The following is a 25,665-nucleotide window of genomic DNA, read 5'->3' as shown; positions in this document are numbered from 1 at the left end:
TTCCTGGAGAGCTTTCAGTGCATCTGTCTCCACCAACCTGCCCGTTTCCCAAAGCAACCTCACTCTTCGTCCTCTCTCCTTTGTCTTACATAAATGCTGTGGTCCGTCCCTCTCCTTCATTCTCGCCTTTCTCCCTCGCTCTCTCTCTCTCTCTCTCTCTCTGTATCTCTTTCTCTCCCCTTCCTCTCTGGCTTTTGCCTGCATTTTTCTGTTAATTTGCCTGAGAATGCATTAGCTGTAATGAAGGCTGAGGGCCGAGGGAATCCTCCAGGGTTCCATTAATCATCCCCCCTCAGACAGGCAACCTTGATTACAAGTGGCAAGAAATTCATTAGAGCCGGGCCTCTGACAACTCTTATCTCCGCCACTAGATCTGACTCATTAGGCAGCCAAATTAAAGCTATGATGGCCCTGATGAAACTCATCGCTTGTTTATCTTGTGCGATTTGATGCATCTGCCCATACATCACTGTAGCCCCTGCCTGACTATCCGGACCCTCCCAAGAAGTCAGGCCTTCAGTCTGTGCCGAGCAGCCAGCGCTCGCATCCCGGCAAGTAGGCGAGTAATGACATCCCTCACTCTCGTCTCTCCCCGGGTGGAAATGCGGAAACGTTTTATCCCGGAGAAGACTCATGACATTTCTCCCCCCCCTCACACAGAAGTACCTATGACAGAAAATTCAGGGCTATTAAGGATTATCGACTCGCTCTATTATTTAGTTAAAGCTCTGACTGTATTAGCGCACTTTGCAATACACCTGGAATGATTAACCCAATCAAAGACTCTTGACGATTCCGAATTTAGTGGCAGAGCGATGACTCCGTGCCCCATCGTAACCTCCGGTGTGCGGTTCAAGGGGGACCGAAATAGCTATTGCGCTTTGGCACAATGTCGTGGAATGGAGCGTCTATATTAATCAGTTCTTCGATTGTAATAAAAGTCCCACTGCGCCTCCACACGATCATCCCTCCTCGAAACCCCATCCAAGTGCCACAATCTTTATGTATGAGGTGAACAGTGAAATCAATTTTTCTACTCATTCATGCCCGGGTCATGAAATGTCTGTTTATGCTCAGAGGTCAGAGTGGGATTAAATAGTTTTCTGTTTCCGTGGGATGGCGTGAGGAAGGGAAATTCAAGAGGAACATAAGCAATCCTTATCTTTCATGTGGTGTGCAAGATTTTTAGAGCTGGCACAAGGAATAACCGAATTCCAACTGGATGTTGATACAAGCCTGTGCTGCTTAAAGCACCGAGGTCTCGATGTTGAGACAATATTTTAAGAATTTCGCCCTGTTATCTACAGGTGCTGTCTGCTGACGAGTAATAACGGCTCCAGGCTGGGGTCTATTTTAGAAACTGGTAAAAAAAAAAAATTAAACTTTCTCCAGTCCGAGTTGAGGCGATTTTATTCCAACGTGAACCTTTTTTTGGAGTCAGATCAGAACGATTGTGAACCACAGGACCAGGCGCACGGCGGTTCGCACGAGGCCCTCATCCTTCTTTTCCCTGCTTCGTTGTTTAGAGCCTGCCCAGACACAGGATTAGTTCAATACGAGACAGATATTTTATAAATAAACTCTAATATAGTCTGGCGGAGAAAATCGACAACATTAATACCGGAACATTAAGTTTGTCCAGAACTCATGTCGAAATGTGATTAAGCAATCGCCGCTGCAAGAGCCGTCTCCTGGCGGCACCTGTAAAGCTGTTTAGAATTAATAACTTATTTTTAAGAGATGAATCATGAATATATAATGTAGTCTATGTTGTAGTATTCATTTTACCGACACGTTGCTAACTGAGGGGAAATTGAGAGTTAAAATGGCATATAACCTCAAGTCCAATCCCATGACAGATTTACATATGTACTATATATACATTCAAAAATATATATAATCAGGATATTCCTTTTGTCTGCAGCGACTAGTTGATAAAGGTGTTTCAAAGCAGCGCAGTGGAAACCTCACGGCCTTCTATTCTCACCGTCATGTAAGAGGAGGAATCTATTTTTCAGATTCATGGCTGGGGGAGACGAGGGTGGAGAAGGGATGCTTTGCCAACGGTTTGCATATTTGGATTTTTTTGTAGATTTTTATAGAGGCTCAAATGTTTGAGTTTTTTCACATTTTGACAGGTTATAGATATAATGTCAATGGTGTTACAATTAATCGAGACTGCATTGCTGCCTGCGTGTTTATTTATATTTGTTAATGATAATAATGAAGCTCTTGACCCCCACACCACCCCCAGATTATCTTTAAGTCACATTTGTGTGACCACAGTGTTTTAAAAAATCATGCAACACGAACCATTCAATGCTGTTTAACCCTGCATTTGATAAAGATTCAATATCGGTCCAAACTTTTGTATATAAAGCAATTTATTAAGTCAATATACTTTACAATTGTCCCTCGTTTGGTTATCATTTCGTTCACATCTGTTGTTTTTTTTTAATTCTACCCCTCCCCCCTCACAAATAGCGCTCAGAAGCTGGTTCCTATACAGCTGCCAAACAAAAGTTGTCAAAACTTTTAAGTTAACATGCAAGAAATTCGGTACAAAACACAAAACGGGAATCAGCTTCACTAGATGAGGAACGGACATGCACGCAACCGACAGAAGGTTTTGGCCTCACATATAAATACTTGAGGGAAAGAAAGTCCTTACAGTCTCATCGCATAGTTAAACCATTTTTTTTACCCATTTATAATTACATATTTACAAAACAGTAATAAATAAATATGACGGTGCGTTTTCCAAATAATGGACGGAGACGATCCACTGAGGCGCTGCTCGCTCTCGACTCCCGGACCAAAAAAAAAAAATGAGAAGGAAAAGAATAAAAAAATCAAAAATCACCGAATCCTCCTTTTTGTGCTTCATGCAGTCGGGAACACGGAGAAGGGTGAGTGTTATTTATTTCTACCCTCCCCTCCCCCTTTTCTTGGATTCTTCTTTTTTTTCACCCCTTTTCCCGTAAAAGATGAGTTCAGGGCCTTGTGCCTTGCTCTATCTGCTGGTGCTGACTCCGCACGGCGAACCTGTTGACGTGCACGGGGATGGGAACGACTATTTTGGGGTTTCTCACCGGTTCCCCCGACCGGTTGTTGACGTTCCCGGCCTTGATCCGTTTCCACTTGGCCCTGCGGTTCTGAAACCAGATCTTCACCTGGACTTCGCTCAGTTTCAGGGCGTGCGCGATCTGGGAGCGCTCGGTGAGAGAAAGGTACTTTTTACAGTGAAACTCCTTTTCCAGTTCCAGGAGCTGCTCGCTGGTGAAGGCCGTCCTTCTTCGCCGGCTCTTCCCCGCTGAGCTTCCGGTCGGCAGCGCGTCGTGAGAGCCCGCCTTCGGTTTGCCCTTCTGGCCCAGAGAACCGCAGGTGTTCCCGTCCGAGAAGCTCTCGTTCTCGCTGTCCGCCGAGCTGTCCTCTCGGTCGCTGCAAACCACGTCCGCCGACTTGAGATCCAGCTTCTCCTCGTCCGAACTGTACAATTTGGTCTCACCTGAGATGCGGAAAATAAAAACAAAAATATAGGGATATTACTTTTTTTTTTTTTTTTTTTTTTTTTTTTAAGGAGTCAAAAACCACCGTGCGGGTTTTAAAAAGGCCGATCGGCTAAAATGCCAAGTATAATATGATTTTCTAATTACAAAAATAAATAAATAAAACATAAAATAAAGGGGAAAAAATATATAGTACGACAAGACTATAAATGTGTCCCACCAGCTGTCACGCAACGCGGACTCTCAGCTTTTACGTCGGTTGAAACTTTAATTCGCTTTAATTTTTCTTTATCCTCCCGACTAACCACGCGTATTCTTGAAATGTAGTTCAAGAATGTATGGAGGTGTTATTCGCACAGATAAAACCCTACGCATTCCCCGGGACTTACGTTTTAATAAGTGTCACTTCTATTTTTAGACACTTTATTGATGAGAATTTGGTGTTTTTCCCCCGAGATAAAAGTCTACACAACAGGCGGGAGGGGAGGGGGGTTATTATTTACACGTGTTATAATAAATCCGTAATGACACTCGGTATTACCTGATAATGTCTGGAAAGTTTCTGAGAAGTTGAGCAGCTCGGAGCTTTTATCCCGGCCGTGCAGCTCCTCGGAGCCCGGGCTCTCTTGCCTCCTCCCTCCCGGCTCGGTGGCACTCAAACGGGGACCGGGCAGCTCCTGGGGCGGATAGAAACTATCCGGCGCATCCGAAAAACTCGGCATGGTCGTGGTGAGCGCAACCATGGAGGGCACCCCCTGGCCCAGGCTGGCGCAGAAGGTGTTGGTGAGCCTCCCCGCGAAGGAGGCCAGCGGGGCGAGCGGGGGGATGCCGGAGGAGAGGGGCGAGTGGGATAAAGCCTGCGGGATCACCAGAGGTCTGTAGGGCATGAACATGGGGTAGCCCGTGTAGAGCAGGTGTCCCGGTCGGGGTTGAGGGGTCCCGATTAGGGAATCGATGGAAAACGCCGTCCCTTGACCGCCCGGTCTCTGCATCTTTGAATAGGGGGGAGGGGAGGAGGGGTTGATAAAAAAAAAAAAAAAAACACAACCAAAACTCTCGGATTTGGCTGGAAACTTAAAAGCAGCTGTTTCCCCCCCCTCCCCTCCCCAGCCCCCCCTCCAAGTCCAGCGTTGAACTGCTTGGAAGAAAAAAAAAAACAAAAAAAAAAACAAAACAAACTAAAAGTTTCAAAGCAAAGGCGAAGCAAAGTGAAAGTAGATCCTCCGCCGCGGTGGCATCCCTGTGAGTGGAGCGTCTCTCCGGATCCCTGCGCTCTTTATGCGTCTGTCGGCCGGGGGCGCACGGTGCTCTGGCCCGTCGCTACCTCCTCCTCCTCCTCTCTTATCTGTCACACACCGGGACGTAAACTCTCTCTCTCTCTCTCTCCCTCTCTCTCTCTCTCTTCCTCTCTATCTATCTATCTATCTATCTATCTATCTATCTATCTATCTATCTATCTATCTATCTATCTATCTATCTATGTCTGTCTGTCTGTCTGTCTATCCAGATCTCTCCACGACCCCTCCCTCCGATCCCCGCCGCTCACCATGCGTGTGAGTGTATGCGCTCTCGGACGGAGAGAGGGCGAGTGTGTGTGTGTGAGAGAGAGAGTGTGTGTGTCACAGAGAGAGAGAGAGAAGGGGGGGGGTTAAGGCGAGAGCGCATTGGTTATCATCCGCAATACAAGGGGGATGAAAAGGGGGTGTCTCCCCGGGGGCTCATCCATCTTCCTCAAATTACGCTTCATTTCCTTATTCAGCCTCTGACTTTTTGGCCGCCTTGAGAGGCGGTAGTTTCCCAGTGGAGACCGAATAGACGGGTCGCCCCCCGCCCCATCCGAACACCCCACTCCCCCCCGACTCCTGCCCAGGTTCACCATTGACTGCGAAAACGTTGCGAGAGAGACTGCCCGGGCCCTTCCCCTTCTATAATCGTCGGCCACACCAACCCAATCAACTATTATTAATTTTGATTGATGATAAGTAATTACTTCGGATTTATAGAACGGCGTAAAAACAACGGTGGCCTTTGTTAAAATATTGGGGCCGATGGGCATCTGAGTGAGGAGGGAGGAGAGGCAGATGTCTCCCCTCCACCCTCTCCAACCTCCAACCCCCCCATCCACCTCTCTCTCTCTCTCTCTCTCTCTCTCTGCCCAATTCGCCGAGGCTAAAAAAAATGTGTTTGGCTGTTAGAAAAGAAGTGCTGCAACAATTGTTCCCCGGAGAGAGATACTCTGCGCGAAATTAGATTCAGATAAAGGCGTTTATGGGAGTTCAGCTGCGACGGAGGGATTTAGCGGCCAATGTCAGATCCGAGCGCATTTTCACTTCGGAACAAAATAAAAAAGTGTTAGGTATTCATTTAGAACATCGCGAATAACAAACTTGATGCGTTATAACTGTGTAATTAACCATGATCAGTGATCTAGTAATTACTTTTTTTTAATTCATAATTCAGAGCTATAAATTGAACACACACACACACACACACCTAGAGATTCATTCCTGATCAAAAAAAAAAAATAATAATACAACTACACGTGGACAAAGAGATAAAGAAAAGAAAATCACGCTTCTCTTTTCTTTAAGTGGGGGTTTAATCGCATATCATTTCATATAAATTGCAATGGGGGCTGATGATGATTAGCACTATTGAGTCCGGGGGCCCCGGGCTCTCCAGCCGCTCGTCTGATTGCATGAGGACATAAACATATCACCACCGACTCTGATTAGCACTGAAGGGCCAGAACAGGCTAATTCTTATAATTGCAAGTGACTTCAGCGGCACCTCGCTTGGATCAATTCAAACCATTTGTTGAACGTCTCTCTGTGTCCCGGTGGGTGAGGGATCCTGGTCTTGCCCCGCGGTTTTAATTTTTTTTATTTTTATTTAGTTGTAGAATTTTAAAAGAGTTTTAAACAATTATTTTTCTTTCCACGAAAGAATAAAAAAAACAAACATTTGTTTCCTGTGACATAAAACATTGATTTAATATTCGAGTATTGAATATTAATTCGATTTTTTGTTAATTTTAAGGCCGCAGATCATAAGCATCCAATGTTTATCCAGTATTCCAATATTGTACTGGTTTATTTATCAATTGTATTTTCGTAAAAAATAAATAAATGTATAGGACTTGTACATATATCATCCTGTGTGTGTTGTGTGTGTGTGTGTGTGTGTGTGTGTGTGTGTGTGTGTGTGTGTGTGTGTGTGTGTGTGTGTGTATTACGGGCGATCTTATGCTTTAATTTTCAGCATGATAAATAAAACAATTAAGGTAAATTAGGACATGACCGTATATGGAGTTATGAATTTTTAACTTTACATCAGTCACTTTAAACGCAATTTTTGCGGGGATAAATGCAGGCTTATTTTTAAATACCATCAAATTATATTATATTAATACCGTTTATTTTTTCACAAAAAGAAACAAAAAAAAAACTTTCAAATTGCCGGGGGAGACAAAAAGAAAATAAAGAGCATCAGAATCTCTAAAAAAATCGCACTTTTTATTTTTTTGTGGTTAATGTGAATACAAAATGTGTGTAATAGAGACGTCATCAATTATTCAATGCAATCATCATCATTTTATCACAATTAATCATCACTCATCAAACTATGAGAAATAGTTGCACATTATCACCCTTGTTGACAACAAAACACATACGTTTTAATAATAAAAAAAAACTCACATTAAAACAAAAACTCAATTCCGCCTCTACTGTGTACTTTACCACCTGTAGCCTGTAGCTCCCTCTTGTGGTGCCAGAACGAACATCAGACCCCGAGCTCTCCTGGTGGAGGTTGATTTCAGTTTCTCATCATGTAGATGAAGCACTAAAGCGTTCATTCTTGAGCAAAGTCACTTCAGTGAACATAACCTCTGTATTCCAGGAGCAGGTAGTTTTTGATAAAGGTTGGCACGGCAAGTTCAGGTACCACCTTTAATAGCCGACCCTCCAGATAACTCCTGAGTTTGCAGCGTGCCAAGTGTTGCAGAGAGCGAGGGGTCATTGCCAAGGAGAAGACAGACTCGTAGAAGTCCTTGTTTTCCTGGTGAAAAAAAAAAGAAGTTTTTTTTTGGCTTATTTCAATCTTTATCTGAGATTATAAAACAATAGCGTCATATGATGTTACTCCTTCATATTATTAAGGTAGTGGACAACCTATATTGCTCATTGACTCATTCCATGAATTTATCCAAATTTCAAAGCTTCTTCTTCATGAATATGAGTTTAATCTTCTGCCGTAAATTACACCGCATTGAAAAACACACTATTAAGGTATCAAAGAATCTTGCCTTAAGAGACTCGGCGGGAACAGACTCAACCCAGGTGTCATTGACTTTGAGGTGACTGTAGGCATTCAGAAGAACTTCAATGGTGCGCGGAGATTCGGAGCAGTGCTGCAGAACCTAAAACAAACATCTGAACTCAGAGGAAAGCAATAGGACTCATGTAATCGTCATCTAAGTTCACGAGCTTGTGCCTTTGCGGAATTAAAGAAATAAAGTAATTAAACACTTGTGAAATGAACAGATTGGTATTCCCTCCAGGGGGTTAACTGGAAATTATGCAATTAGCGCTAATTAATCTCCTATTAACACTTGCCTAATTAGGAACCAGGCATTTTGTCAAGTGCATGTGGGTTCACAGATAGTTGTAGTCTGTTTCCAACTGCGAGAGCAACACTTCATGTTGTGTCATAAAAATGGGAATGATTTCACTATGAAATGAAGTCTGCATTATTGCCAGGACCAATTTTGTATTTCAAGTCTCTGACTCAAGGTGTTACACGTGCAGCAACTGCTAATTATGCAAAATAGATCTATCGTGATGAATATTCAGTCACTCTGATGCCACTAAAAACGACCCAGAAATGCAATCTTGAGCTTACAAAAATGGATTCTAGTTGATGATAACATTTTTAGCGCAATACAGCTCTGTTACCTTTGGCAAAGCTCCAGGCCAGACCCGAATAGATCCATGGTTGAGAAGAGCACGGACAACCCTCTCAGGATGATGGGAAATCTTGAAGCACACCATCTTCAGAATGTTATGCATTGGCGCTTCACCCCCATAGTCCATGTTGTTAACGCAGGCTCCGTTAACTAGCAGCAGATCTACTAAGTCTGGATTGACATTCTTACAGGCCTTGTGCAAAGGAGTGCGTCTGTCCTGGTCCGCAGTGTGGATGTTGGCTCCTGCCTCCAGAAGCGTCAGGCAAACTTCATAGTAACGTTTGAGATCTTGCAGCTCCTGGGGTTGGGAGCAAGCGGCGTTGAGGGGTGTGAGACCCTCACTGTTCTGTTTGTCCACATCCGCTCCATAGCTCAGGTAAAGCTTGGTGTGCTCCAGGAGGCCATTCATGGCTGCTACATGTAAAGGAGTGTCGTTCTCATCTGTAGTTTGCCCACTGATCGGCGCACCATACTGAAGGAGATACTTGGCACATCTGCAGATGGAATTATAGATCTTTGTCGTGAGACAGACCCAAACAAACATGTTGCAATTTGACTCCAATTTACTCACTGAAGGGAATCAGGGCTGGTACACATGTGCAAAGGCATGAATCCATCTTCTGAAACGGCACTGGCGTTGGCACCGTGGGTGAGTAACAGTTTGGTGCACTCTGGCTCACAGTTTTCACAAGACTCGTGCAAAGCTGTGACGCCTCCGGGTGCCAGATTAACATCGGCCCCGCATTGCAGCAGGAATTTCAAGCAATCTGTGAAGCCTCGTCCAGCTGTGATATGAAGTGGGGTTGTCAACTCTTGTTCGTAAGACAGTGACCAAAGTCCTGCCAACAGAATAGTTGACACAGAGTCAACAATGAGCTCAGTTCCTGAAAGGTATGCTGAATGGAGCAGTGAGAACCTGTCACCTGTCCCAGATGACATTGTATGAGAGGTGGAGCACAGTCTACAAAAACTGCGAAAAGGCTGTGCTAACTTGAATATGTTGTCGATCATTCACACTCGCATGTCTGGTCTCCTTTTCATGTGCCTTGTTTTTTGAGCTTGTATGTTTAGGGTCAGAGGTTTATCTAAGAGGTTGTTGTCAGGCTGAAGAGCGTACAAAAATATAATAAAATTATATTATACACTATATGTGTACAGGTATTCAAAAGTAAGAGAGGTGCAGTGGATTTGATAATGTACATGGTCCAGGAACCTCATCCATTCATATTAATATGGTTGCATAGAATAACACATTTCAGTCTTACTCTTTGTACGATTTCTGTAAATTCTCAACAAGACCGGAGAAACCATGAGATTGTTATAAAAACACTTTAGAAATGCAAGTTTTCTTAAAATCAGGAGACCTACTTAGACTTCTGTAGTTAAACCTGAAGTTCTTCCAGTCTTCTAAGTTGCTGTTGTCAAAAATGGCATCAATAAGGTATATATAGTTGTCGTCGCCCACAACGCTGACAAGAGTCGGCTCATCACCAACAAGCAGAGAGTTCCAAAATTGCAGAACAGGGCCTGAGGCGTTGTTCTTAGTGATCACGTCATTACGGTAGGTCTTTGGTTTGCGCCACTTCATCTTCGGTGCTACATATGCCATTCTAAAGCTTTTTCTGTTATACCTTAGTGTGGGTTCTCCCGATGGAAATCGGCACACATGTGGTCTGTTTGTGCAGACAGGGCTATTTTAGGATGAGATGGTGTTATGCGATATTTTGGCTGACCTAATGAACCTTGCTTTTGTGGATAAAAGCCAATGACTGACCGATTTGGCATTACCAGCTTACTATTTAGGGTAGTCCAATGCACGTGGTGTGATCAATAAACTTAATTTCGTGAACTGCATTACTGTGGGTGTTCTTAAATATACATTGATATCAGTTCCTAATGTGCATCATGTATCTGGGGTGAAGGAGTGGGAAACAGGGGTCAATATCATAAAAAAATCTTTTAAGGTAAATGTTTTTTACTTAAATGCAAAAGTTTTTTAGAAACTGTATCCATACTTTTTGAATAATGTGACATTTTGCTGTGTATTTTATATAACGTCACTGTTTTCCACTTCCTTCTAAACAGTATTCAGATAATTTCCCATGATTTGCTCTAGTCATTGTTTAAATACATTTTCAAGAAAATAAATTTTCAAACGTACCAGGTTTTTTTTTTGTTTTTTTTTGTTTGTTTTTTTAATTTCACACTAGAACGGATGATTGTATGTAGTTTTCATGACTGGAAACTAAAATTAGAGTGATGGTAAATTATCCTTCACTGAATCTCAGTGGATTCATAACCAGATGCACAAAGTAAACAGATGTCTGATTATGTGTTTAGCACGAGTGTTTCTAAAAATATTGCCTGGCGTTGTTTCCATAAATATTGAATTCCCGTGTCTAAGTATCCTCCTCGTGGTGAGCACAGTTGTATGTTATGATCATTTTAAATCAGTGATTTAACTTCTTTGACTTTGAAGTCATTGGCTTTGTCCATGAATATTTAACACCATTATACCTGAAATAAAAAAACAGTTACAATGAGGCTGTTTCCCTTGCCTAATGCCTAATCCTAGAGATTCTGAAATTGATTTCAAATGAGACAGATGTAGTCTCTTACCTTCCCCTCGGGCAACCCAGCGCATTTCACCTCCCTGTGGTTCAATGATGAGGTTTGCTCTTGATCCTCTAGGAAAGAGCCGCTGCATCTCCTCTAGGTTTCCTGTATACACAGCATTTTGAATAACAACATCCTGGCATAAAATTGGCGACAGAGTAGTACTGGATCTCAGCGGTGCCCTGTAAGTAGCCTCCCTCTTCATCATGTAGTTACTGAGGCGATAGTAGGTTAACTGCTGCTTGTGCTTGTGTCTCTCCAACATGTCCCGATCATGTTCAAGTGATTGCAAGGCCATTGGTGTGAAGACAAAGCTGCCTCGAGACATGCCGAATGCTGTGCCTCTTGCAGAGAAAAAATAGAGACGCGTGTGGTGATTTGTCAGGAAATTGGTGAAAAAGGCTTGTCTTCGGTTTCTGCTGTAGTTTCAACCCTGTGAGCAACGTCTACTGTGCACACTCACCAGCTGCTCAAAAGGTTGTTTTGATATTTAGTGTCAAACCCGCCCAGCACTCTGACAAGCTATGCTATTTTTGTATTCACATGCAAACACTTGACCCTTCTCCTGTTTGCGTCCTGCCAAGTCACAGTCCAAGCCTTGCTGCCTGACTGCATGTCAGATGTTGTCATAACACAGTACATATGTTTCAGCGTGTGCATTTTGTGCAACAGAACCCATAGATTTCTTAGAAAATCATTTCAATATAATAAGAAATATTTTAGTTATCATCAGACCATCAATTCAATTTATAAAAGTTTCTGTTTAGAACTAATAAATTCGTTGGCAAACCTATATTCTTTTATTTTGTGTGCAGTTTCAAGGTACTCACGTATAAAATATCATCTGTTCCTGTCATCTCCATCCTTTTATTTAACATTTTGAAATAGGACTCAATAAACAAATTTTCTTCCGCAGCTGTCTATTTTATGAAGTAATGTCTTTACAATATTTTGACAAAAAATCATCCATATTTGCCTTAGTCGTGATTTTCTTAAATCATACTATTCATTCCTTTGCCGTAGATTTTTATTTTTGAGTTCTTTGTTTTGCAAAGAATAATTTGTACATAAATGTATATGAGGGCTTCAGACCTTCCTCATTGTAAATGTGTTGGATGAGAATATGTCATACAAGAGCTGAGTGGTTTGGATCATAAACCTTTACAATCCACAGAGCTGAACTGAGCAATTTTCCAACTTTTGAGATTATTTTTTTCAATTGTATATCAGGACGAGAAAACAAAAATACTCTATTTGGAAGCTTCTGTGACAGTTTTTGTTCAGCACTGTGTGTCTTCTCAGTATCTAACTTCCTTCATGAGTGTAATGGGTTTTATGTATCCACCACTAGACTCCCTGCATTAGAACATTAGGCTGAATGACTGGCAACCGCTGTGTGTTTCTGTCCCACGTGCGCCGTTCGGATGGAGGAGGGATGGCATGTAATTAAGCTTTTCAAGCCTACATGCTAGGCATCTGACAAACATCTCCTATGATGGATGGGCCACCATTTTCCAGCCCTGATAGAAATTTTACATAGTTGCAAAAATAATAAGATATTTAGTCTCTCATGATGCCAAAGACTTGATGGGTTTGATGACTGGAAAAAGTGATGCTGAATCACCTTTCTGATCATTGAAGATTAATCCACTTGCTGTGTTGTTGCAAATTGCAAAGCCAGAATTATTGTTACTGGAGAAACGATTAATTCGAAACCTTTTACAGTCTTTTGTTATCTACATCGGTTATGGAATCCATGTCTGCAAACTCTGTGGCAACAAGTTCTGTACCAGAGTTGAAAAATGTATTTGTGCTGTGGCTTTACCTTCTTTATCATTCGAAAACACAGGAGCGTAACTGCATCCTATCTATATCTTAACGACCATTCCTGTACGGAAATCAAGGCCATTTATTCTATGTTACAGTTTGGTAATAGATGCCACATTAAACTGAAGGCGAGTAAGAGTTTCAACTTTGGGAACACACATTACCAAAGAGAGAGTAGGAATATTGTTTTTGCGGCTGGAGTACATCCTTTTAAATGATATACATAATGAGTTTATAATATGCATCTGGGCTACCTCCTCTCTACTTTGATGTCTTCCAAATGGCCTGGGTGTCATCAGCAAAACATGTAGGCACTTTCCCGCCTCATTGACTCCCAAATGTATTTTAAATATCATTCCTTGTAACGCAATTATTTAAAACGCTGAACTAAACACTTACTAATGGGGAAAAAGACAGCGACTTCAAAAAATTCATTTCTCAAATAGTGGGCCTTTTTGTTGATGTGTGTGTGTGTGGGTGTGCGTACGTGCGTGTGTGTCGGTGCGCACATGTGTATGTATGTGTGTGTCATTTTCTGTGAGGTGGAGACAACTCTAATGACAACAGAAAACATCAGCAGTGGTAACATGCCCTGCCCTTGCAGCCCCCAATGGATATATTAAATCTCTGGTTTCTTCACATTACCCACCAGTGCTTGTTTCTCCAAGCTTTTGTGAATTCTGGTTAACCGCCTCAGGTCTTTTACCCGGGGCGGTAAAAGACCGGACATCAGCAATAGCCCTGATGAAAGTGAGGTACTTCATTTATGCAATCAGTAGCAATTAGTTCCCTCTGATTATATGCCTCTTAATGCTGTTTTGAGTGCTGTGGTACACAGTAATAAAGAAAGTGATTTAACTATGGCACCCCCAGCACACTGAGCAGTCATTTGATATACTGCGAAAATCGCGAAATGTACACAGTGATAATTACAGTAAAACAAAATGCTAATGATTATGCAATTGAGGCTGTTGCAGGTTCATGACAGTCAATGTACACATGGTGTACATTTGCTAAAACGGAAATATCGGGTCTCTGTTCAATTAACTAGGATCCAATTAATATTCAATTTCTACATTTCAGCCCACATCTTAGGATAAATTAGGTTTAAAGTTGGCTTTCTGGCAATATAAAAACTCAGAGGTTACCAGGGGAACATAATTAAATGTAATTAGAATAGTTGATTGGTCTGTGACACAATCTGATGGGACATTTATTTGTGCATTCAAGCATCTATCAATCTCTTTGTATCTGGGCTTCTCTTGATTATCCTTCTGTCTGACTAACTGTAAGGTCTATCTTAACCATTTCCACGGAGACACATGGTCTGCTGTAAAGCGTCTTTCATAGCCCATCAACACTGGCTTACTTGTATGGCTAATTCAAAAGTCCCTGAACTTTTCTAAACAGTAAGTGGCAACAAGAAACCTTCACTCCAAACCTCTCTCTCACAGGTCTCATTACAATGCTCGAGGTGGAAGTGTAGAAGCTAAATGAATTTATAGAGTCTTGATTTGAAGACTAGCTCCAAACTGTGGTGGCGTGATTACTTTTTCAATACTCTTACAGCTCTGAGCCCACTATGTATAATGTATTGTATTGGTCTTTGCAGATTCCAATTGTCTCTCAATGCGCTGATCACCACACTAATATCCCTCTGTTTCATCATGACAATTCAGAGGTTCATATTTCAATCTAATAGTCCTGCATAACTTTAACCATTTATCACAACCTCATTTCATTGCGGTTGCAGTTAATACGCGTTTCCCTGCCAAGTGGAACATTTTCTAATGATGCGCTCTCACACAAAAACAAGGCAAGCCAGCCCAGGCTCGGCATCACTCACTAATGCACCCATCCATAATATGTTCCTTGCAGTCTGCCTAAAGGAGACGGCAACGACTACCACTAGGCATGGGCATAAGAACGGATATGGGGAAGAGTGTACAATGCAACCTCTAAATCCAAATTACCGCGATAATCGTGTGCATAGTAACAATCATCAAGGACTGGATCTGTCTCATAAGATTTCATATCATTACCAAGAATACTGGGGAAGATGTTAAATGGCCTTTTTAACAATAACAATCAGATGTGGGAGTCTGATCCAAAAGCATTTTACATGAGAGCCATGCTTTGAAAGGTACTGATAAAGGCTGATAGGTATATGTGAAGATCAATGTAAATCTCATCCTAATTAGAAAGACCTTTATCAGTTCCTGCACTTTATTCAGATTGGACTGGAACAACTACCAGTGTGATAATCAAGAACTATTAAATTGGCAATCTTGCCTTTTAAACACTTGATTAGAATAAATAATAGGATACATTGTTACATAGCTTTGTTGTTTGGTGTATAAATGTCTATATTTTTAGGCAATGCAATGATGGATCTGATCAGGTTTTATTCTTTATTTTAAATTACTCTGGATAGCTCTTGTACTCATTGTTTAGACTTCTTTGACGACTACATAAAAAAAAACATTACGTCCCTTAGTTCATAGATACATGAATTTGTTGAGACTTAAAGAGTCTGACTCTTTTTCTGATTACCTCCATTTGAAAGCTTTACCAATAAACTAAAATGCAAAAACTCTAACATCATTCCTTATATAAATTAAACAATGTTTCTCTCTTGAAACATTGTTATTATACCTTTTGTACAGGTTTCCTCCTTTCTTGTGATGGCAACAAATCATCCAAATTCAAATGGCGCAATCTGCTCTTTTTGTTTTAACCTCTTGTTGCCCTAGTTTTATTATTTATCTACAAACATGTAAATGAGATCATGTAAAAATGACCTTCAAAATGTAAAATTTAAGGGTTTATTGACATATTCACTCACACCACCTATTCTCCGAGGTTACTTGTCAACAGGCCAAATTAGAAATATGCATGATGGAGAAATAATAAAAATAATAAAAAAAAATAATAAAAAAGTATCAAGGAAAAAATAAAATCCAAGAAAGTCCGTCTGTTCTTTTTCCACCAATCTTTCCTCTTCTGACAGAGTTCAGTCACCAGCACTGCCCATTACAATTTACAATCAGGTGGTATATGGTCCTCTGTCCTTGAGCTTTATTGACAAACAATACAAAAATGGTTTCTCATGTATTGGAATTCAATTCATTAAATATTTTAAATATTGCCTTGATCAAAAGAGAAAAAAAGTTCACTAATACATAGTGACTGATTTTCTGCCTGTACCACTTCCCCATTGACTCTGGGAGACGATGTTATATACATCTATTTTTTTTATTTTTATTATTTCTCCATCATGCATATTTCTAATTTGGCCTGTTGACAAGTAACCTCGGATATGAAGGTAGTTGGTGTGAGAGAGGAAGATACAGAGAATAGGGTTAGATGGAGAAAGTTGACTCGCTGTGGCGACCCCTAACGGGAAAAGCCGAAAGAAGAAGAAGAAGAAGAAGAAGATATTTAATTGTCATTTGCCTTCAAAATCAAATATTAAAGTGGAATATGGTTTAGAATACTAAGCACGCACATGCACACGTACACACAAGCTCCTAAACACTAACACACACACACACACACGTACATATGTAAGATATACACATATATATTTTTCAATTTATAGAATCAATCACACACCATGTCTATACAAGAATTATGAATCCTTTAGTCAGTTATAATACATATTATTAAGGCAGTTTTAGGTTTTTTTATTTATGTTGTTTTAATGTAACCAACACATTTTTTGGATAAAAAAACTTTTGTTTCTGACAGATCCCTGCTACAGTTTGTGACCTTTGCTGTTGGCTTTTTTCTGTCTTTCCTTTTAATGTTCACCTTTTCTATTTTCAGAGAATGTCTGAGATATCAAGAAATATCTTTGTTAGAGGTGTGGAATTTGTTTTGGAAATTCAAAATCTAATATTAGTAAACAGTGGCTTTATTCCTGACTAAAAATCTTTGTCAAGTCTTACTGAGGCAACAGAAATATGTTTCTCTCCTTGAAGATATTTCACCTTTCATTTGAGAGGCTTCACTGTTTCTTCTGAAACAGCTATATTCACTTACCTTTGAATTACTATATGTTACCATTAAATTATTCATGCATTTCTTGTAGATTGGTCTTTGAGCTGTGATGTGTGATTTGAAAGCAGCGTGCTAAAACCAGCATCAATTAGAGACTCTAGTGAGAAATTAAGTATTACTTAATTTTGTATTTCCCAATAAATAAACCTGATTGAAAATTGTTTTACAATAGTAAACTGTGGAACACTATGTTCCCCATTTCCTAATACATGGAAGAAAGCACTTTGAATTACATGATTGTTTTCATAAATCTTAGGAATAGCATCTTTGGGAAGCAAAGGGAGGAACGCACACCTGGACCTTTGACTCAGAAAGAGACATATCCTCTCGAGTTACATCCATAAATCTGGAATTCATATTTTGTTTGTTTCGTTTGATACAAATTTTACGATGGATGTGCCACCTGAAACAACACTTCTGCATTTTTCTGTGCTTGGGACTGGCTCACGGAGAAAATCAGCTTGTGCCCCCTTGAGGCTGCATTTGGTCATTTGGCCAAATGGAACAAGGGAGTAGGCTAAGAGAGGTGTTTGCAAAGTAAACTGTTCAGACGCCAAAGCCACTAGGGAGCCCTCAAAAATGCCTCAATGGACAAATTGAGTGAGCAGGGGCCCCTACTAGCTCATAGGACCTAATTATTGTTGTCTGCTTAGCATTGTCATGACAGGATATGGATACATACATCATCAGATTCAAAAATAAGAGAAAAAAGAATGATGACTAACAGAATCAAAAGCTAATGCGATATCACGTGATATTTCACCATCAATATCACCGGAGGTTAACATGACATAAGAAAATTACAAACGCATGGGGGTGTGCATTTGCTGCAAGTCTGCGTACACACAATGTGTGTGCACATGTAGTAGACCCTGCTTGTCATTCTGAAGTAAATGCAAATTGCAGAGTTTAGTCTGTGTTAACCCTAATTTAAATGACAAGATCTAACAATTTTCCATTACATACATCAATTGCTTATGTGTGGCTTAAAGAAATTCATCAGGAAAGACATTGACAGCAACATTGGCCTGTGAGGTAAAGTTTAACTATCAAGGATTACAACATACTGTGTAGTTGTTTAGTGTCATTTTATTGATGTGTTGATGTATTTTGAATGAAGTATTCTGAACCCCCATAAACTGTCTGTTCTTTGAATCCCTTTTTCTAATTTGCATATTTTTTCTCTCCTTTTTAAAATATCTTGTTGATTCCATTAGTAATTAATTGACGGTATATCAGATTTTTTTGTACATACCTTTTTTTCTGAGAATCAAAAATCATCAATATACTGTTGTGTTTTTTGGAAATCCTTAAAAAACAATCTATGACAGGACAATGTCACAAAATTTATGTTAATATATAGCCCAGCCACTTTAGATTGTAACATTTTTGTACTGTTGTGATCAGATCTCTTGTCCATATTGCCCAGACCTTGCATCCTTGATTTGAAAACCCTGCTTCTATTGGTTTATTATCTACTTATATGTCTACATTTATGTCAGTGTACAAGCTTTTGTCTGCTGTGTTCAGATGTTTTCTTGATAAACAAGATCCAAGTTTAGTTACGAGTAACTAAAGCTGTATGAGAATTCAGTCAAAAGCACAACAAAGGTACAACTCTCAAGTACAGATAACCATTTATTTTGGTTTTAATGACATAAGATTACAGATAAAATGTACCATATTTGTTCAATTTGTGTAATTCTACATAGTACTGAGTTTTATAAATGTAGAGTAGTTCTTAGTGTGGCAGGGTCACCAGTTTTCCAATATTCAGGGGTAACCATTTATTCTCAGGTGGTATCTACCGCTGAATAATGAATGCATAGATAACTCAAAAGCAGCAATGAGCCACATAAATGCTTTGACAATCAGCAGACACCAACGGTATGTCAAACCTCCATACTCATGCAGAAAAAATAGCACTTGCTCAATTTTTCCCACTTGTGGAAAACAGAAAATATGAAGTACAATTAAAGTTTAAACAAAATTCTCAGAATACTTCATTAACACTAATTGGGAGTAGTCAGAATAAGGATCGATGTCTTATTGAGTTAAGAGTCACATTTTGACGTCTTCATCTCACAGCAAACCCCTTGCTGAATGAAAAAATCTGTTATGAAGTTGGGGTCCTGAATGATTGGTATTTTCGAGCCAGTGTCATTGTGATTTGTGTTGACACTGAGGGGGAAAGGATTTTAATGAAAGCCACCAGATATGCCAAGAAAGGACACTAATTTGCACAGTGTAGTACAAATGACATTAATTGCTAAAAATTAAGAAAATCTAGACTCAAAGCACAGGTGAGCTGTAGTAGTTTTATTTAGATGGGCTCCAGTCCAACTTCCCCTAAGCACTGGTTTAGAACCCACTGAGAAGTCAGCCGCAGCGTTCACTTGGAGCTGGTATACTTCGTGACGGCCTTGGTGCCCTCGGACACGGCGTGCTTGGCGAGTTCCCCGGGCAACAGCAGCCTCACGGCCGTCTGCACCTCTCTGCTTGTGATGGTGGAGCGTTTGTTGTACTGGGCGAGTCGCGAAGCTTCGGTAGCGATCCTTTCGAACAGGTCATTGACGAAGGAGTTCATGATGCTCATCGCCCTGCTTGAAATCCCCGTGTCCGGGTGAACCTTTGGAAGACGAGTTTGCTTTAGGAAGTTATCGCGAGAACGAGGCAACGAGGATTTAAAAAGACAGACCCACCTGTTTCAAAACTTTGTAGATGTACATTGCGTACGTTTCCTTTCTTTTGGCTTTTCTTTTCGCCTTTTTCTCACCAGAACCCTTCCCTTTCTTTTTAGATATATCGTTTGTCATTTTTATAGCTAAACTTGAACTCGCCGAAGCTGCAATATAGGAAATAATCCCATTTTGTTACTCTCGCCTCGATGTTTAAACGGAGTCTAATCAGTTTCAATTTAGATCACCTGTTTTCGTCCTTACGTCTGAGCTGCTCTTCTGTACAAGAGGCGATGCAGTGAGTATTGCTAATGGAAATACTCTTGTATATCCCAAACCTGATGATTGGTATTTAATTTTTGGTTATTTTTATGTTTTTCCACTTCATTTGTATAGTTGACTGTTGTAATTTTGACAAAAATATTTATACCATCATAGGTATATCATCAGAACCAACTGCCTTTCTGCTCCTTATCCTCTTCTATGTCCTCCGGACTTCACCTTCACTATCCTAACCTGTTTGTGGTCTACAACGGTCACCTTTTCAATAAAGGGGTAGGAAATACATGGGAGCTGTCAGACAGTGGTGAGGTGTGCTGTAGATGTGACAGGAGTTAAACATTGGGTGAGACTGCATCAAGAATCGGCTTTTGGCTTTTCCTGTTTGCTATGGTGATGGACAGGCTGGCACATGTGCTTAGATGGGAATCTCCATGGACTGCTTATGACATTGTGCTCTGTAGCAGGAGCAGACCACGTGGAAGAACTCTTAGAAATGAGAGGTATGAAGGTTAGCTGCAGCAAGACAGAAAAGCTGATTGTGAAGTAGAAGGACCTACGTGGAACAATGGGCCCAAGCAGGGGAAGAAATATGTGTGGAATGGTTTGGAGACACGTGTCCAGAGTAATGTTTGAATATCAGAATGAAAGGGAAAGTGAACAAGAGGTTGGTGAGACCAGCGATGTTGGCTGGTTTAGAGACAGCGGCACCTAGGAGAAGACAGGAGGCAGAAATGAAAATGGTAATGCTCTATTTGGGGAGTGATGAGGATGGATAGGATCAAGAATTAGGCCATCAGTAGACCAGCACATTTTAGGTGCTTTGGAGACAAAGTCAGAGAAGCCAGACTGAGATGGTTCGGTCATATACAGAGGAGGGATAGTGAGTATATTGGTAGACAGATGCTGGACTTGAAGCTGCCAGGCAGGAGGTCTAGAGGAAGACCAAAGAGAAGATTTATGGATGTAGTAAGAGAGGATATAAAGGTTGTTGGTGTGAGAGAGGAGGATACAGAGAATAGGGTTAGATGGAGAATCGTTGATTCAATGTGGCGACCCCTTGAAGGGAAAAGCTGAAAGGAGAAGTGTGGTTAGAAAGCTTCAGAGGTTGAAACTGCAAGCAGGAGGCCTGGAGGAGATTTATGGATAGAATGAAATAGGACTTGACTTAAGGTGGTCTAAGCAACGAGGATACCGAGAAAAATACGAAATGCAGGCAGATGATTTGTTGTAGCGACCCTTGTAGGGGACAGTCGGAATGAAAAGATTGATTCTTTTTTGATTTAGTTTTGAAACCTTCTTGCGCTTGCGAGATCTGTCCACTGAGTGGCATGCTTGTATCAGTTTTTAGGCTGCACGAAAGCGTTTGAAAGCAATGCAGTAGATTCAACAGCAACCTATTGATATCTTGAAAATATACAAGTTTGAACAACAAATTTCTTGTTTGAAAATGAGCCATTGGCTGTGTACACAAATGTGCTTCCTCTGCAAATGTGATTTTTTTTTTATTTATTTTTTTTTTTATTATAATATGAAAAAAAAAAAATGCAGCTTTAAAAAAAATTACATGCTGTATATTTTAACTCCACTTGCAGCCAGTAATGACAAAATGGTGACAAACATTTGGTTTGTTTTCCTTAAGGCTGGCTGTCCAATATGTGTGACATTGTCTACAGAAATGTGTTTCAGTTAAGGTTATCTGGATTCAGATTTGGTTTGAAACATGCAATCATTAAATGGTGCTTGCTCTGGGCTATATTTTATTGCAAGTAAAAGCGTGTGTGTGGTGAAGCTTCCAGTCTAATGAGACATTTCTAAAAGTCTGATATGCATGAAGATATACAACTAACCTATTGCATTTATTCATATAATACCAGAACATGGCAATTGTGATTTTTGTCACTTTTTAACTTTAAGCTTTACTGTTCCACTTTTTCCTTGTGAAATTCTCTAGTGTATTTCTATGAGATACGAGCGCAATTGTTTTCATCATTAATACAGTTTTTGAGTATGAGTGGTGTAAAATTGCCTTGAAATGCCATTTCAGTGTCATAGTGAGGGTCCCAGACTTTTTCTTACTGTGATGATTATGTTCTCAACATCTGCCTACAGCCCATATTGAGCAGAAGATTACACATAAATAGGCTCTTATAGCAGACAGCATTTATTCAAGGTCATTTTCAGGAGTTGCGCACACATCGAATAGCAGCATTTGTTGCTTGTGTTGTGAAGCTGTTATTGTCTACGTTGTTTGGTGGATTGTTTGATATTTTTTTATTTTCCATTTGTGAAGAGGGGTTAAAAATACTAAAATTGCATACTTGTGTCCTCTATCTCTGTCTGTCAGAGAGAATGTTCAGTTTATTGCAGCCTTTGATATGAATTCCTCAAGGTTAGGCTGAGAGTTTGTAAAAGGCCAGTTTGAACGAAACCTCCATAGCAAGATGTGGTAAAACTTAGATACTAGCAATGATTCAGTCTGCCATAAATTGAAACTTGACAGTTTTCAAGCAGCTGTACCAATAAGGCAGATTTTTTTCCATCACATCTCCAGTTCAGGGACTTCAATGTAATCATTAGTAGCTGTATATATAAAGCAAACATTTATAGATTAATTCATGAAAAAATTAATTTAAAAAAGAATCCAAAACATTTGCATGCCTACTCTGTCCATCAGACCATTTAATTTGATCGTCACTGAATTTAAAGATAAAGGTTTACAGACAAAGCTTATGTACTTAACTTTAGATTCAGAACTGTCTGTAAGATTCAAGATTCAAAGTGTTTATTGTCACATGTGTACAGTGTAGAAACAAGTTTCCCTGTACAGTGAAATTCCTGCTGGAGTGCCTTGGGAGCCATCAATCAAAAACTGTTATAAGCCTGTTTTATCACCATAGTGGGTTAAAATGATTGACTCTCAACTATTAAAATGCCAAGTTGTTGCAGAGAAGCAAGTCTGTGTTTAGGATTGGAACGGTTCTGACAAAGTGTGTTGCTTGATGCTTACAGGGAGTCACAAATGCTGGAATATGAATGTTTTACCTGAAAACAGCTGGTTAGATTTCAACAAGCAGTATCACTTTTAGCATGAAATCTAAAATTGCTTTGTAAATTCTGAAACTTGTTTGTTACAGCCTTGGCATAAGTTTTGGCTGATTTGTTGCCAGTGAGTAGAAGCAGGTTTTGAATATAATTTTCTCCTTTTTTGGTGGGTTCCTTGCTAAGTGTAACAATGTTCAGCATATTAGATGCAGGAGTTACATTGGAGTGAAGAAATGCAGTTTCACTCAGATATAAAATCACATCCAAGTGAAATGGCTGATTATTGGTTTATGCGGTTCCCTTCAACTGAAGTAATTCATGTAACATGCTTTTTAATTTTTTTTTTTGTTCTTCCAGATGAACACAGATGAGTTGCAATTTTCTGAATGGGAATGAGTTTTGTGGAAAACAGCATTTACTCTCTCTCTCTCTAAATATATATGTACAAACACACAATTTGGCTCAGATAGTATCTTCTTGGATTGAGGTGTGAGCTTGTAGCATGATATGTAACTGAGTTTTAAATGGCTATATCACAGGATCTGACCTCTTTAGTGACACATTGGTGGTGTCATGATCAAATTGGACTAAAGCTAATTGTTATATGTTCTTAAAGGTCCTTCTAAGCCAAGAAACTGTAAATGTCAATGGGCTTCCATGCTGAGTAATCCCTCCATGCTACACCGGGTGAGGAGGTTTAGTTCAACACGTAGAGTTTTCTCTGGAGATCCGCAAACTCAACATTTCAGAGGACTTTCCAATCCAGATTGTTTGATGAAAGACATTTTGAGATTAATTTATCAAGTCCTTCTATTATATAGATTGCTTCACCTGTACAGGGTCATAGAGAGAAAGCACAAATAGTCAGTTCCCACAGTACAAATTGGGTAAGAAACAGAAAACAAACAGAAAACCAATCATGCAATACTTACTCATGAAAGAATTTGTTTTCTGTGTGACATGATTTTAAGAAGCACATTGACAAATGTGTTCGAGATAGCACAAATATTTTATAAAGTTCTTGTCCATCAAGTATGATGTGAAAACAGGAAGCCTCCAGGTGAAAAAATAACAGACTTTGTATAAATAAGAAATCTTGAGTATCAAATAGTATATGGAACTTGAAGTAAAAATGTTTGGATTTTTATCAGTATTTCAATTTTAAATGAACAACAAGTTGGTGCATTTTAATTCTCTGTATAAATATGTAGCATAATCTGAGCTTGCTTTCAGTTAACAATTTTGTGGTCATATCTTTGCAGTATGTGTGATTGTTTTAGCTGTGAAATGTTGCTCCAATGATCTGCCTTTGCTTTGTTCAGCGCAGTGTTGTACTTTAACTCCCTCCTTAACTCCATGATATATGTACTTTTAAGGGTTTGGTGCTTAACTTCAGGAGCAAGTTCCTAACAGGGTGATCTGTTCTCAAAGGCACTTGCCGAATCTGCATAACTTTGGCATTAGAAATAATGGTAAATGCCTCTGCAGCTCGTCTTCTTACAATCTTGGCAGTTTACTTGTCAAAGAAAATGATTGAAAAATCTGCTAAAGTATGTAATCATCATTACAGTTCAGACTGGCATGGTGAGTCTGTCAACAAGAATGCTGGGTTTTTCCGTAAATTGATGGTGTTTTGTTTGTCACTTTACTAAAGCTTATATATGTGGGATAAAGAAATCATGACCCAAACTGCACAAACTATCAAGCTGGTGTGTATGGCTGTGAAAATAGTTAAGGTTTAAATACAGGATATTTTTGTATAAAAATTCTTGTTGTAGAAAGTTAATACATAATTTAACTTTGGCCATTGTTTTCCCTTTAAGAGAAGCCATCTTTTTAGACAAATTGCATTTTGTATTCTTAAGTAGGATTACACTTACCTAAGTATCATCATCCTTGAGCCAGAAATATGTTTGATGTAAGCTGATGTTGCTAGTCAAACTCAATCACCATAAAAATCAAAACTGCAGTGCTCATATTAATATTCACTGTAGTGAGCTTTGCATTCTAACAGTTTGGGTGAAGAGCTCAACATCAGGCGGTGGTGGAGGTGGAGCTGCTATGTTCTGCAAAAAAAACTCATAGTTGTAACACATTGTGGCCTGTAGGGTTTTTGATTGTTTGTGTGTTTTTTTTTTTTTTTTTTTAAATTCACAAACAATACAGGATGGACTCCTCTTTTCCCCCACAGCCATAGCAGAGGCCAGGTTGGGATCAAAACCTTTGACACTCACTCAGTCGAGGAATATGTGCTTTCAGGGAACACCACAAAAGGAGTTGCCGGGTGGCACAGAGTATGTCAGTGCTGGCCTCAAGCCTCTGTGTGACTGGGTTGCATTGGTACTAAAAAATATTGCATCAATTAAAATAAGATGGACTTTTTAAATTTCCCCAAATCAAGATTAACATTTTTTTTTCACAGGGTTTGTAGTTACTTGCTGACTACTGCCCACTGGGATTTCAGGCTTTTTTTCCACACCTCTGGAAGTGTTTTCTCTGATTATTGATGATTGCTCTTATTGATTTTGCATTAAAGAGTTGGGTTCAGTTTGATGTTGATGTTACATGAGAGCACATGAATACTAGATGATCCTTGTAATCCTTATAATGTTGGTTTTGTAGGTATGATCCTCACAAGTAGATATCTATCTTCTCAGAGTACACTAACATCAGCTACTATGAT

At 39.9% G+C, this 25,665-nt stretch overlaps 3 protein-coding genes across 5 annotated transcripts; all 3 read right to left on the bottom strand.

Moving 5' to 3' along the window:
- Window positions 1–2,340: 2,340 nt before the first annotated feature.
- gbx1 (gastrulation brain homeobox 1) lies at window positions 2,341–4,501 on the bottom strand. The gene is made up of 2 exons (XM_086172819.1): window positions 4,051–4,501; window positions 2,341–3,508 (listed from the first exon to the last, which is right to left on the bottom strand). The coding sequence occupies exons 1-2, from the start codon at window positions 4,499–4,501 to the stop codon at window positions 2,994–2,996; spliced, it is 966 nt and encodes a 321-aa protein (XP_086028945.1). The 3' UTR covers window positions 2,341–2,993.
- A 2,502-nt stretch (window positions 4,502–7,003) lies between these two features.
- asb10 (ankyrin repeat and SOCS box containing 10) lies at window positions 7,004–11,563 on the bottom strand. Of its 3 annotated transcripts, XM_086173184.1 has the most exons (6): window positions 11,095–11,231; window positions 9,844–10,992; window positions 9,047–9,314; window positions 8,465–8,969; window positions 7,816–7,929; window positions 7,004–7,568 (listed from the first exon to the last, which is right to left on the bottom strand). In XM_086173184.1, exons 2-6 carry the CDS (start codon window positions 10,082–10,084, stop codon window positions 7,383–7,385), a joined length of 1,314 nt encoding a protein of 437 aa, XP_086029310.1. In that variant the 5' UTR covers window positions 10,085–10,992; window positions 11,095–11,231; the 3' UTR covers window positions 7,004–7,382. The 3 variants fall into 3 exon arrangements, 2 of the variants coding, with proteins under 2 accessions (XP_086029310.1, XP_086029309.1); XM_086173183.1 differs by lacking the exon at window positions 9,844–10,992 and having other exon boundaries at window positions 11,095–11,563; XR_015108749.1 differs by lacking the exon at window positions 9,844–10,992 and having other exon boundaries at window positions 7,428–7,568; window positions 7,816–7,942; window positions 11,095–11,554.
- A 7,175-nt stretch (window positions 11,564–18,738) lies between these two features.
- On the bottom strand, window positions 18,739–19,796 carry h2bk1 (H2B.K variant histone 1). The gene is made up of 2 exons (XM_086172545.1): window positions 19,683–19,796; window positions 18,739–19,609 (listed from the first exon to the last, which is right to left on the bottom strand). Exons 1-2 carry the CDS (start codon window positions 19,794–19,796, stop codon window positions 19,373–19,375), a joined length of 351 nt encoding a protein of 116 aa, XP_086028671.1. The 3' UTR covers window positions 18,739–19,372.
- Between the last annotated feature and the right edge of the window lie 5,869 nt (window positions 19,797–25,665).

The sequence above is a fragment of the Fistularia commersonii genome, chromosome 25, assembly GCF_037954325.1.
Source record: "Fistularia commersonii isolate RoL2024-O1a breed Wild chromosome 25, RoL_Fcom_v1.0, whole genome shotgun sequence".
Classification (NCBI taxonomy): Eukaryota; Metazoa; Chordata; class Actinopteri; order Syngnathiformes; family Fistulariidae; genus Fistularia; species Fistularia commersonii.
The sequence above is the reverse complement of the archived record's forward strand: the minus strand, read 5'-3'. Positions and strand labels throughout refer to the sequence as shown.

What these genes read in the sequence shown, in the direction of transcription:
- h2bk1 (XM_086172545.1), bottom strand. Translation starts at nt 19,796, where the DNA reads ATGACAAACGATATATCTAAAAAGAAAGGGAAGGGTTCTGGTGAGAAA. An exon ending in TCTACAAAGTTTTGAAACAG is followed by an intron (nt 19,610 to 19,682) that starts GTGGGTCTGTCT and finishes CGTCTTCCAAAG; the next exon opens with GTTCACCCGGACACGGGGAT.
- gbx1 (XM_086172819.1), bottom strand. Translation starts at nt 4,501, where the DNA reads ATGCAGAGACCGGGCGGTCAAGGGACGGCGTTTTCCATCGATTCCCTA. An exon ending in AACTTTCCAGACATTATCAG is followed by an intron (nt 3,509 to 4,050) that starts GTAATACCGAGT and finishes TCCGCATCTCAG; the next exon opens with GTGAGACCAAATTGTACAGT.
- asb10 (XM_086173183.1), bottom strand. Translation starts at nt 11,419, where the DNA reads ATGTCTCGAGGCAGCTTTGTCTTCACACCAATGGCCTTGCAATCACTT. An exon ending in GGCCTGGAGCTTTGCCAAAG is followed by an intron (nt 7,930 to 8,464) that starts GTAACAGAGCTG and finishes TGTTTGTTTTAG; the next exon opens with GTTCTGCAGCACTGCTCCGA. An exon ending in TTCCCGCCGAGTCTCTTAAG is followed by an intron (nt 7,569 to 7,815) that starts GCAAGATTCTTT and finishes TTTTTTCACCAG; the next exon opens with GAAAACAAGGACTTCTACGA.